Source organism: Protomyctophum bolini, assembly GCF_963924005.1.
Source record: "Protomyctophum bolini genome assembly, chromosome: 17".
Taxonomy (NCBI): domain Eukaryota; kingdom Metazoa; phylum Chordata; class Actinopteri; order Myctophiformes; family Myctophidae; genus Protomyctophum; species Protomyctophum bolini.
The window spans coordinates 10,806,693-10,820,779 of record NC_137878.1 but is presented as its reverse complement, the minus strand read 5'-3'; the positions used below and the strand labels follow the sequence as shown (position 1 = coordinate 10,820,779).

The window sequence follows — 14,087 nt, the reverse complement described above, 5'->3', positions numbered from 1 at the left end:
GTATACATGGAGTAAATGTACTCAGTTACTCTACGCCCTGCTTCTCCATATTATGTATAAGTCTCTGATCCGAATCGCTCTGTGTTCAATGCACTCCTATCCTATTATGAAACAACAAACAAAGATGCAGCTGAAAAGCCCCCACCCCCACTTCCCAAACACTTCACTCCAGCACTGAGACATCTGTGGCCCTGCAGGGTAACAATAGCTGCATTACAGAAGGAGAATGAATGTACCCTCTCTCCCTGTCTCTCTATATCTCTTTGTTGTCGATGCTCTTAACACAATCAACAAAAGTAGAGCAAACAAAAGCGGGGAGTGCTACAGTGATGGTGAAATTAATTTATGTTACTGATCAACTCTCTCCGAGCGCTGCCTCAGGCACACTCAGGCTGCATTCATTGACACAAAGTGTGTGTGTGTGTGTGTGTGTGTGTGTGTGTGTGTGTGTGTGTGTGTGTGTGCGTGTGTGTGTGTGTGTGTGTGTGTCATTATATGCAGTCGGTCTATTTGGAGGAGAAGGTGCTTTTTCTACCCATGATTTACTTTCGGTGTTGATAATATGACAGACTGAAGTGACCAATGTTGGCTGTGAATAAGTGCATGTGTTATGTGCCTATATTCTGTACATTTAGAGCTTGTTTGGACTCAAGCACACATGATGTTTCGAGTGCGCGGGATATCAGAAGCAACTGAAAATATTCGTGCCCTTGATAATGTATTTTATAAATGTGGACTCAAATAGTGATTGGTGTGTTTGCATGCCAGTTTCCTTGAGGCTTCATGGAAGCTACTGTACCTCTAAATCTTTGTATTGTTTAACTTGCTCTCATAGATAAAACACAGCACAGCACAGACAAACGCAACAAGATGGGATTCTTCAGCCATTTGCAACAAAGTCCAAGTTGGCCAAAAGCATGCCTTCTCAATATTCTATTAATTCAAAGTTTCTTAAAGATGGAGTGCCACAATTTTTTAATTTTCCAGCTTTTCATGTGTCTATGGGGTGACAGTACTTCATTAGACACTCTGGAGTCGTTTTTATGTGCAATGGTGTGATAACTTTGTATTTAGGGTTTCTTCCTGGAGGCTGAACCCTTGACGGTCAAACGGGCCAATGAAATAAACACGGATATATTAGTGTGACGTAAAATGCCACACTATCAATGTTCAGTTGTTCACGTCGGGTCCTCAGGATTAATCAAGTAAACCAAAACAAACCAGCCATATAGCCTACCTGCTAGTTGCTCTTGCTGTTCTCAAGGAGTAGGTTGTTTCTTTTATAATCACAGTGGTCGGGCTTTGATACAGAGTGTAGTGTCACAGTGTGCATTCTTGTTGGCTGTTGTAGTCAATATGTAGGTCCTAATACTTATACAAGGCTGTAAAGTCAAGAATTAGAAGTATCTGTTGTGTCAGGCTGGAAGTCATGTTGCCATGTCTGGTTATTACAAGTGACTTGGGCTTGTTTTCATATAAGTAAATTTCAGGGGAGATGTGGTTGACTTGACCAATGGTTTATATGAAGGACCCTCAGATTAATATGTTGTTAAAAGGATTGGTGTTCTTGAAACGTTTTCATAAATATTCAAGGCAATTTCTGTGACTTATTTTTGTGGACCTGGACCTGGACCTGTTTCTTTAAATCTGGCGACTTTTGCTGAAACTCAATGCAGTCAGAAGGAACATTCATGTTGTAAATTGAGTTTGATCAGAGCAATAGAAGAGTGGAGAGTCTTCTGTCCAGAGCATCATGTGCCTAGGGCAGTGCAAGTGTTTTGTGTCAATAAAGGACAGTTTTAATGCCAGGGTGCTTAGCTGGAGGAAATCAATAGCCTACAATATATTGGCAAATTATTCATGCTGGATGATCTATCAAACTAATTGTTTCTGCTGTTAAACTATGATTTAATTGGATGATGAGCTGAGCTGATTGTGACAATAGGGTCAATATAATTGGAGGAAATAAATAAATGATTATAAAAAATCTGAAAAAACAGATCTGATATGGTATGGATGCGTGGATTACATGCCTATACATGGATGGTGGCAGTGTAAGTGCATAATGGTGCTTATACGATATCTCATAAATATGGGAAGTGTTCACTTCTAACATTCACAAAAACATGAGTTTTTGTTACATTACAGACAACAATTTGTCATTTTGTAAACAAAAGGGCTGTCCTTTTATAAGGAGGGGAGGGGCTAGGACAAGTGGGTGGTCTTAAAGGAGGCGGAGGGACTGGATTAGGTGGGTGGTGCTAAGGTTAAACTCACGCATACCTAATGAACTGGTGGGTGTGTCCACATAAAACCATCATTTTAACAAATACTGTACACTTTAAAAAAAAATATATACCTCATATACACCCGATGATCATGTTTAAGTCTATATCAGTAATGCTACAATTAAGGTGTTGCTTTGATGAAACTCATGTTATTATACCCTTGCAATGTACATAATTATATCAACATTCAGCAAACAATGTGAATAGTTGCAGTGGAGGTTTGGGGGCGGTTTGAGCAGGTACAGTGTGACCATAACTCATCTTCATCGTGTATAACTTCATAACCACCTTTAGACGTTGATGGATGGCGACGGTGTGCGGGGTAATTATTCGTATTCAAATGAGGCAGCACACACACACACACACACACACACACACACACACACACACACACACACACACACAAGCACCGGTACAGAAAGTCTGCAGCAAGTCTAAGGACATGCACCATGCACACACACGCACACACACACACACACACACACGCACACACAAAATGCACACAAACAGATGTTCTGTCGCACAGTCGCACTTATAGCCATAATAATGCCATAGCTTTCATTTGAACCCAGGCGTAGCCTATACTCACTTACAATGCAAAGTGTATTATACATCATAATTATGTGTCCCATGTTATGATATATGATGTTGTATTATGCCATATACACGTCCAGTGCCTCATTCATTCCACGACCCACGTCACTCCCGATCATAATACGATCAGCTATAGTAAAGCGTTATTGATTGATTGATTGATTAATTGATTGATTGGTAGGGTATTGGCCTTAGGACTGCTCGTCTACCTGTGTCCAACTCACCGGCATGAACGGAGGACATCGAGAGAAACCCCACCAGGACCAGCACCACCGCAGAGAAGCCACGTTTACCCATCTTTCATCAAGGGGCCGCTCACATCCTGCACGGCCGGCCGAATGTCCCATTTACCCGCGTTATGAGAGACTTCCTTCTTTCCGGCGTCCACGGCCACGTTCGCCGTTTTCTTCCCGGCGCTAAAACTTGTTTTTTTGGTGTTGTCGAAACGCAAGCGACAACCAGAGGGTTCAGAACCATGGACAGTTCCTCTGCTGCTCCTGCACACACACAGAGACGGTATATTAATACAAGCTCAGCAGCAATAAGCAACACGACGGGATTCACCGCTCATCCGTCGGTGACAACATGCTATCTATATCTAACTGCTAATCTCAGTGTCTTGGTATGGTTGAGAAGCACTGCTCTCTGCTCAAGTGCTGCAGAGTCGAGTGAAACGTGCCTGCAGGAATGGACAAATCTCTCTCTCTCTCTCTCTGAAGTCGAAGGGCAGCCTCAGCTGCTCCATGCTGCCCTCTCTCTCACCTGTAGCAAGCAGCCTCGCCAAGTCGCCAGCCAGCCCATCAGAATTCAGACTCAATCATGGGGCGAACTATGTCTACACATGAGCTTATGTTTTTCATTTTTTTATTTTTTATTATTTGGGGGGTTTGGTCGGAAACTTTGCCCAAATATGGAGTCATACATCATTATACGTCATAGATCGCTAGCTTCATAGACTGGCCACATTAAGTCGAAATCCACACGAACACTCTGTTAAGTTATTATCGTCTTTCCCAGGGGAAGGAATTGAGTATAAATGAGAATGTATTTTTGGTTTAAAATAACTATTAACTATTTGAAGAAATGTAGTCAAATAAATGCAAGTCCCTCACGTTTGTATATGTAAATGACATCCTGCACATAATTCCACATTCATTAAAACTCTAGTCTAATAACAATGTGAAAGAAAAACATTATTTTTTTAAATAGGAAAAACGTTATATTCTCCATGCATTATTATGATTCTTCTGTCTCCTCTTTTTTTCTCTTTTCTTTTCCTGTTCTCTCCTTTCTATACTTAAGTTGTTTACCGTCTGGTCTTCAGTTCTCTCCTCTATGAATGAAGGTTATAGGAAGAACATCCCCGTTCACCTTGAGCGATGCGATTGTATATTATTCTCCTCTCTGGGTCCCAGACAGTTTTATGAGTCACGTCTCCTCCAACTACCTGTTCTCACTATAATAATGCACAACATTAAATTAGTTCTTCGCTTTTGCACTTCTTGCCCCCCCCCCCCCCCCCATCTGTTATTTTCAGGGCCGAGGCAGCTGTGATTCACGTAAGAAAAAAGATGATTTATCCTTCTTGTAAATCCTTTCCGGCAGAGGTTAATGTAACATTCGTCGCTCTTAAAGAACGGTGGTCGAAACGTCACGCCAGTTTAATGGCCGAGTTACTGTGGGTCCGGGAGTACAAGGAGAGAGAGTGACGGAATGACTGATGACAAGGCACAAGTGAAAGTCTGAAAGACGGGCCAATAACACTTTAATCACCACAAGGACCTCAAGAGAACCACGTCGTCCACCCAGGACTTTTCCGTAGTGTTAATGTGTTACGGCAGCCTACCACGTGCTGTTCAATAAAGTAGGCCTATATCAATCAATCAAAATCCACACACACACATCCACAATCCCCACACACCCATGCACATGTGCACAAGTGCACAGACAAGCATGACCACACCTGGATTTGAACGTGCACGGTCTATACCTGCAGTTGGACATCTGATGACGATACATGACAGAAGAGGCTATAAGATGAGTTATGGTTTTGTTAGTAAGACCAGTTATTGTTATGGGTTATGGGTATAAGTTTCAGTTATGGTTAACTGACCTACTTAGACTTAGATATTGAATATCCAAGTCCCCCCCCCCAAAAAAACTAAACAAAACAAAAAAAGGTTGAGGAACACTGCTGTGTACAATAATTATAAGAAAAAACATCGCATGGATCCCAAGGTCATCGGGGTTTCGGGTCTCACGAACATCATACCCCTCACTCGGGTGACCCAGCCAGGGTGGTCAAGTCCTGACTTACGTCCCAGTAGCTACCCTCAATCAGTCCCATTAGGGAAAAACCAGGGGCACACACTCCGTTGCTCCGGAACTACTCTGCCAGGACTGGGAGAACCAGATTCTGGTGCGTGGAAGGACTATAGGCTCTGTGGGTTGACTCCTGTCCGGGCCCCTCCTACGTCTCACCGGGTCCACTCCTGCTCTCACTCAGGTGACCCAGCCGCCAGCCGGGGTGATCAAACATACAAAGCCATTGAGTGAGTAAGTGAGTGAGTGAGGCCTGTTGAATTGATTACACGGTCCCCAAAGGGGAAAAAAAGTCTCGTTGCATTTGGCCGAAAATTTTACCTTTTTAAAATATATGATTATGGCAAATAATCACAGAATGTAACTGCACTGAGAGACATGCAGCTGATGTATACTCCCACAGCTGCTCTATACATCTCCTTACAACAGTCGTTTACCGGATTTTGCCGCTTGTGCTAAATAACCATAAAATGGCCATTACCCTTTCCATGTCACACACCCCCTAGATGTTCGCGCACCACGAGGGGTGCACGCACCACCGTTTGGGGACCCCTGGATTACATGAAACCGGCTTGTGAACAAATAATTGATCTTGCCACATAAAATCACAAGAGAGGTTAAACTATACTGTTAAAGTCATGTAGGACACAAGAGAGGTTAAACTACTGTTAAAGTCATGTAGGACACAAGAGAGGTTAAACTACTGTTAAAGCCATGTAGGACACAAGAGAGGTTAAACTACTGTTAAAGTCATGTAGGACACAAGAGAGGTTAAACTACTGTTAAAGTCATGTAGGACACAAGAGAGGTTAAACTACTGTTAAAGTCATGTAGGACACAAGAGAGGTTAAACTACTGTTAAAGCCATGTAGGACACAAGAGAGGTTAAACTACTGTTAAAGTCATGCAGGACACAAGAGAGGTTAAACTACTGTTAAAGTCATGTAGGACACAAGATAGGTTAAACTACTGTTAAAGCCATGTAGGACACAAGAGAGGTTAAACTACTGTTAAAGTCATGTAGGACACAAGAGAGGTTAAACTACTGTTAAAGCCATGTAGGACACAAGAGAGGTTAAACTACTGTTAAAGTCATGTAGGACACAAGAGAGGTTAAACTACTGTTAAAGTCATGTAGGACACAAGAGAGGTTAAACTACTGTTAAAGCCATGTAGGACACAAGAGAGGTTAAACTACCGTTAAAGTCATGTAGGACACAAGAGAGGTTAAACTACTGTTAAAGCCATGTAGGACACAAGAGAGGTTAAACTACTGTTAAAGCCATGTAGGACACAAGAGAGGTTAAACTACTGTTAAAGTCATGTAGGACACAAGAGAGGTTAAACTATACTGTTAAAGTCATGTAGGACACAAGAGAGGTTAAACTATACTGTTAAAGTCATGTAGGACACAAGAGAGGTTAAACTACTGTTAAAGTCATGTAGGACACAAGAGAGGTTAAACTACTGTTAAAGTCATGTAGGACACAAGAGAGGTTAAACTACTGTTAAAGTCATGTAGGACACAAGAGAGGTTAAACTACTGTTAAAGCCATGTAGGACACAAGAGAGGTTAAACTATACTGTTAAAGTCATGTAGGACACAAGAGAGGTTAAACTACTGTTAAAGTAATGTAGGACACAAGAGAGGTTAAACTACTGTTAAAGTAATGTAGGACACAAGAGAGGTTAAACTACTGTTAAAGCCATGTAGGACACAAGAGAGGTTAAACTACTGTTAAAGCCATGTAGGACACAAGAGAGGTTAAACTACTGTTAAAGTCATGTAGGACACAAGAGAGGTTAAACTACTGTTAAAGTCATGTAGGACACAAGAGAGGTTAAACTACTGTTAAAGCCATGTAGGACACAAGAGAGGTTAAACTACTGTTAAAGCCATGTAGGACACAAGAGAGGTTAAACTACTGTTAAAGTAATGTAGGACACAAGAGAGGTTAAACTACCGTTAAAGCCATGTAGGACACAAGAGAGGTTAAACTACTGTTAAAGTCATGTAGGACACAAGAGAGGTTAAACTACTGTTAAAGTCATGTAGGACACAAGAGAGGTTAAACTACTGTTAAAGTCATGTAGGACACAAGAGAGGTTAAACTACTGTTAAAGCCATGTAGGACACAAGAGAGGTTAAACTACTGTTAAAGTAATGTAGGACACAAGAGAGGTTAAACTACCGTTAAAGCCATGTAGGACACAAGAGAGGTTAAACTACTGTTAAAGTCATGTAGGACACAAGAGAGGTTAAACTACTGTTAAAGCCATGTAGGACACAAGAGAGGTTAAACTACTCTTAAAGCCATGTAGGACACAAGAGAGGTTAAACTACTGTTAAACTAACTGCAAAAAAAACCCCAAAAAAAGATCACAACCAGTGTGAAGTGAACGGTGCCTTGGATTACGTACAGTAGGTCTAATCGTTACGTCACTGAAATAGACTTGTTGACGCGGTAACCACAGTGACCGTGCTGAAACAGGGCCGGCTGTAGCCTGGCCCACTAGGGTGGGCAGGACGAATATATGGGGGGGCATCCCGCGTAATAATCCCCCGAAATGCATAGAAAACTATGCTATATATCATCTCAGATTATCTATCTATCTTCTCCTTCTTTGACCAACAGTAACCCAATTCTCATCCGCACCCTGTTGGCATGTGGCGTGCACAGACATTTAGAGGGGCAGATGCTCAAGTGATGAAGAAAAAAAAGGGCACCTTGTGCGGCGCGTGGAACCACCGGTTGCCTTAATAGTGTGTGAGATTTATAGATTTTGGGGCATAAATAATATATTGGAATCTTTTAATCCAGAATTGATCAATGTCACCATGGGCCACATACTGTACACTGTACAAAACAAAAATAAAATGATCAAAAAACAAACATTCAAAAGGGCACATTGCTGTCCAGAGGGCAAAAGGGCAGGTGCTCTAGCTCCAACCAGTGTCTTATGTGCACGCCACTTCCTGTCGGTTAACGGCACTTACGGAAACCATAAATGAATGGAGAAAAAAGAAGAAAAAGGAAAGAATATACTGTGTATGAAATATGAATTGAACTGTGAGTCTGTCCAGCACCTCAGTGAGGTGCACAAAGTTAATGCGAGGCCAAAACTAATTTATCATGGAATACTGTAATCAAGTAATTGTTAATTGCGAACGCAGATGATTAAAGTAGTGTCCTTTGTCCTTTTGATAATTATGCTTTTATATTGTTTATGCAGTATACATTAATCTGTCCAACAGCAACACGGTTCCCTAAAAGATGATCGTCCGTGCCAACTTCATTCCATTCACTGCAATAAAAGTCTTGCTTCACTGCCGTCCTTTGACCATGCACTGATATTCACGGTTTGACGTAGGACAGTTAATAGAATTAACAATTACTTCATTACAGTAGTTTGGACACACACACACACACACACACACACACACACACACACACACACACACACACACACACACCCTTTGATTGGGTGGGCAAGACGCAATAGACACCCAAATGTTAGTAAAATATGCCGGATGCCTATGACTGTGGGTGACAAGAGTTCATAGCTTTCTCAGTAAATACATTAAATATACCCTATTGGCCTGAATATAAGACCATGTTTTTTTTCCAATGGAAATATCCTAAAGATAGATCTATCCACAGACAGACACAACCACTTTCAAGCTTATTTTGGGCATGTCATGATGTGACAGACACAAGATAAAATGACATATGGTCTACGGATATTCATGGTTTAGGCCCGACAGCGACCATTTGCTGCCAGTTCCTTTGTTGTGATTGGCAGCGACACAAACTGCACGTGTGGACACTTTCATATAAAAGAAACTATTAGGGTCCGCTGCTTCCGCACACTGGACTGAGCTCCAAAAGCTTAAAGTTGTATTTTCTCAGCTCCAAAAGCTTAAGGTTTTATTTTCTCACCACAGGGACACAGGCCCTAACTACACAATAAAAGTACACAGTTCATGACAATATAGGCATATGGAGACATATCTAACCAACCTATCTAAGTCTGAGAGAACAAGCTCCATGTTAGGACGTGGTTCCATATGGAGCAGACAGAGGCATCTACTGCTGACATTGACTGTAATGTAAAACTCCATCTACAGATATAGCTGACTCATCGTGATGAGCATCCAGCCAAGCACTATAAAGGCTTTACGCCACACTCTTTGCCTATCAGACACGATTCATCCAAGATATATTCACATTCAACCTTCAAACACCTCGACCATGACGCCTTCACCCGGAGAGGCTTCATCACCTTCCGTACGAGTCAGGATATTTGGCCTCACAACTCTTACACATCTCTGCATAGTGCATTATTCATATATCCACTCTTCCAAGCACCAGGGTTCTCACATCCCCAGTTAAGTTCTTATCGGGCACCAACCGGCTCCTAGACTCCTAGAAAATGACATCATGTGGCAGCCGAGCCTATATGGACTTTTAATGTTTGTTTAGATAAACGTGACGTGATGTGGCAGCAGGAGTCAACGACAACTCTGTTCACTTCATGGGGCCAGTCCAATGACGGCTCTTCTTCATTGCCTTGACAAAGAGTGACAAAGACCTGAACCGGAGATTTACGGAATGCATTGGAGTCTATATGGGCTTTAGAGTGACAAACGTTATTACATGAACCACGTGACCGGGCTGTTTTCTGCCCCTCAACTGGCAGCCGAGTCTAAGACTTTTAATGTTTGTTTAGATAAATGTGACGTGACGAGGCAGCCAATTCTGGACTTTTAATGTTTGTTTATAGTACGATGTGTGTTGAAAGGAGTGAGGCGCCCCTCACTTCATGCGAGTTTGATGTTTACATGGAATAAGCTCTCTCTCCCTGGGTTAATACATGCAGGAAACGGGCTCTTTAATCCTTATCTTCTCCCTCTCCGGGTCAATAGAAGAAACAGGGCTCTCTGCTCCGTCTCTACTCCCCCTTCCCGGTTATTGCATGGCTGTAATAGGCCCCCCCACTCTCCCCTAAACACGGCTGAAGTAGACTTCCTCTGTGGCCTCTCTTAGATCAGACTGGAGGGTGTGCACCTGCTGCCTCCACGCCCCCCTGGGCGTACCTCAGGAAGAGCGTGTACGTGGCGAGGGTGGCCGCGTTGACGGGGAACGCCCGGAGCATCGTGGAGGTGAGGCCCCGCGTGAACACCATGTAGCCCTCCTTCCTCACGCTCTGACGCACGCAGTCGGCGATGCCGGCGTAGCGGCTGACCCCGCCCACGCCGTCCGCCTGGAGGCGCGACTTGATCACGTCCGCCGGGTAGGTGGCGAGCCACGAGGCGACGCCCGCCGTCCCGCCCGCCAGCAGCAGCTTGGGGACCGCGGCCGCGTCGCCGGGCCCGCAGCCCAGCGAGCGCTTCAGCACGTCGTACGTCAGGAAGTACACGCCGAAGCCGGGCGTCTCGCGGACCAACGTGGCGACCATGCCGCGGTTGACCCCCCGGACGCCCTCTCGCCTGTAGATGTGCGACAGGCAGTCCAGGGAGTTCCTGTAGTACGGCCTCGCGGAGGAGGACTTGTTCCTGTACGGCCTCGCGGAGGAGGACTTGTTCCTGTACGGCCTCGCGGAGGAGGACTTGTTCCTGTAGTACGGCCTCGCGGAGGAGGACGTGCTCGTCTGCATCTGCAGGCGGGTCTTGGCCAGCTCCATGGGGCAGCAGACCACGCACTGGAGGGCGCCCGCCGCCGCGCCGGTCACAAACTGGTTGGCGGGAGTGTCGCGGCCCAGCAGGCGCATGGCCTTGCTCTGAACGGCGAACACGATGGCGCTGATGAAGGTCAGGCCCATCATGGGGGGTCCGATGCCTTTGTACAGGCCGAGCGCCGACTCCTTGCGCACGATGGACTGGAAACAGTGGAAGGTCCCGCGGTACCGAGGCTTGTCGACATTCTGGACCTGCAGCCTCACTTTAACCGTGTCGAACGGGTGACCCACTAGCACTCCGGAAGCACCTCCCACGCAGCCAGCAATTAGATCCATCACCACTCTTCAACGGCCGTTTACATAACAATCAAGGAGCTGGTTCCTAAATACTCAACCGCTGTTTATAAATGCATGTAGTTATAGGGTTAAAAATCACAGTATCTAATGGGCTATGATGTGAATACCAGTGGACTAGGTTGGCTAGTGGGGTTGGGTTGTCTTTGGATTCTCTGGTGGTCAAGCAGTTCCTCGTTAATGAGGCTTGTATAATGTTCCTCTGAAAAGTAGTGATGGCTTGTGAAGGTTCTATGGTTCTACTGGTAGATGACGAAGGTACAGTATGAGTTCATTCAAAGTCTGGATGTGCTTGACAGTGCCCCGATGCATGCGTTCCAGTTCCAACCTGTTTGATAGTGCCCCGATGGATGCGTTCCAGTTCCAACCTGTTTGATAGTGCCCCGATGGATGCGTTCCAGTTCCAACCTGTTTGATAGTGCCCCGATGGATGCGTTCCAGTTCCAACCTGTTTGATAGTGCCCCGATGCATGCGTTCCAGTTTTAACCTGCCACCTTCAATACTCAAATAATCAGTATGATGTCACGATTACGTCAGTATGATTACTACAGGTTACTACAAGGTATATCAGAGAAATAGGTGGGGTGCTCCTAGACCCCAAATGCAGTATATTGTACATAAAGGTCCAAAAAGAGTGTGTGTGTGTGTGTGTGTGTGTGTGTGCGTGCCACCCACCACAACTATTAAGCAAGTCGTTCAAGTCAGCATAGGCAAAGCTCTCTTTCCAAAGTTTAACCTTAAAAACCATACTGCACAAAGGTGGCGTGCAAAAATACCAATAGCATGCAGCCCGTCTGACATCAGCTATCTTCATAATCTATTACTATCAACTTTGATAGTATTTGGAAAACAAATTGAAACGGAACAAATACAAGGCTCTGTGAGAGGCACTGTCCACGGGGTCTGTATAGTGTGTGTGAGTGCAGCCATACACTGTGCGTGTGTGCGTGTGTTTTGTGTGAATTTGTAGCTGTCATTTGTATCTACTCTATCAATGTGTATCTCTCCCTGATCAACGTGTGTTTTTGTTTATTGTATTAGGCTTGAGAATATGTACTGTATAGGTGAGTCACGGCGAGGATGTAGGAAATGAGGGGACACATTATTCTCGAAAATTGGACTGAAAATCAGCTGGGAAAACAAGAGAGAGAGAGAGAGAGAGAGAGAGAGAGAGAGAGAGATGCTGAAGAATGACGTATTTCTCCAGCTAGGGAGAACAGGAGGATAAATAGAGGGGAAATACTCAAATAAGTCTAGAGGGAATTGAGAAATAGTGTAACGTTGGCAGTGAAAAGTGTGAAGCATTGCGATAGAAAGATCATGAAAAGAGTTTGGCAGGCCCGGCGCCCAGACTTCGATGGGGCAAAGTAATTTTGTCCGGGTCATTGCTTTTTGCGCATGCCAGGGTTTCCATTTAATATTGTGCAGCACTGTGTTATGTCTGACCAAAATAAACGTCCAATAGACAGCCTATTGTGCTATTGATTTACGTGTAGCCAACATGAGATAAATTGACCATCACCATAAGAGTCTCTTGAGGTGCTCTTACATTTCTCATTAAGAGAAAAGGCACTTCCACAGTGCATATTGTTTAGGTTACTCACAGCCATATGGTTTTCAGATTAACCACTTTCAATCAGGTGTAAAAAGAAAAAAGGGGAAAAAAGGCACTCCATCTTTAAAATAAGACTAAAGCTGGCTACATGCTTCAGCCGACATCTGAACTTAGTTTTGACAGGGTATAGGCAGCAATAACAGGACTTCCGTAGTACGGAAGTAGGAACTTCATTCAGCTGTTTTTGCACCTCTGAGATGTTGACAGAACATCATCTGTGATTGATCAGATACTGCTCGTGATTTACACTGTTATTTCTGTCAGCAGCGTACCATATGGACTGTTCCGAGGAAAGGTTACCTGCAGATAACTCCTCTCCATGTATTGAGCATATCAATATCAATATCCTCATATTGCCGTCTGCATTGGCCCTCCTTGCTCTTCCACATGGTCAGAAAATAAACTCTAAAATAGAGAAAAGAGAAAACAAAAAGGTTTTTCAAGAAAGACTGAAGGTTCCAAGTCGACCCCCCCCCCATTAATGTGCAAGCAGGCAAAGTGGTCAGTATTGTATTTGTTTGTGAATCTTATTGTGAAAGTCATGTATTATTATGAATCTAACTGTATGAACGTTCAAGTTTATGTTTTGGCTTTTTGTCTTGTTTTTGTATGTCAGTTCTACGGTGTTTACAGCACAGTGTTTTCAGCATGGTGTTAATGAACAGCAGTAAAAAATAACTCTGAGTCTCGTGCGATGGATGGGCGGCACATGTATTATTCTTATTGAGTATTCTCGTATTGTATAGCATTCGTCTCAACTGATGACACATCTCACAGACAAAATGTCAAGACAAGATAGTGTGAAATGAACAGCGAGTGGGCTGGAAATAAACCGGGAGTGTAAACAGCACTCCAGTTCTGTACAACACCAGAGCCATTGAGATAAGAGTGGGGTCAGGAACACTGTGTCTCTGGCAGTGTTGACAACTTCAAATAAGCCCAAACCACCTCCAAAAACAAACCCAAAACAAGCCAACTCTTGGTGAGAGAAATAAGCCAAATCGTCCCTCGAAAAACAAAACAAGCCCAATAATATCGCCATATAATACTAATAACTAAATATTTGATGCATTTATCATGATCAATTCTATGCATGTCTATAATTATGAATGTTTTGGTCATTTATTATACTATTACACACATAGTAGAGACACCAGACCGATTCTGTCACTCAATGTGATTCATACTGTCATGGATGTAGACAGAATCGAAACCCAAGTGCAGAGTAACAACA

At 43.7% G+C, this 14,087-nt stretch overlaps 1 protein-coding gene across 1 annotated transcript; it reads right to left on the bottom strand.

Annotated features, from left to right (window-relative positions):
* Window positions 1-10,253: 10,253 nt before the first annotated feature.
* LOC308331594 (mitochondrial basic amino acids transporter-like) lies at window positions 10,254-11,219 on the bottom strand (the record flags this gene model as incomplete). The annotated part of the gene is made up of 2 exons (XM_080787078.1): window positions 10,254-10,761; window positions 10,849-11,219. 2 exons carry the CDS (start codon window positions 11,217-11,219, stop codon window positions 10,254-10,256), a joined length of 879 nt encoding a protein of 292 aa, XP_080643204.1.
* Between the last annotated feature and the right edge of the window lie 2,868 nt (window positions 11,220-14,087).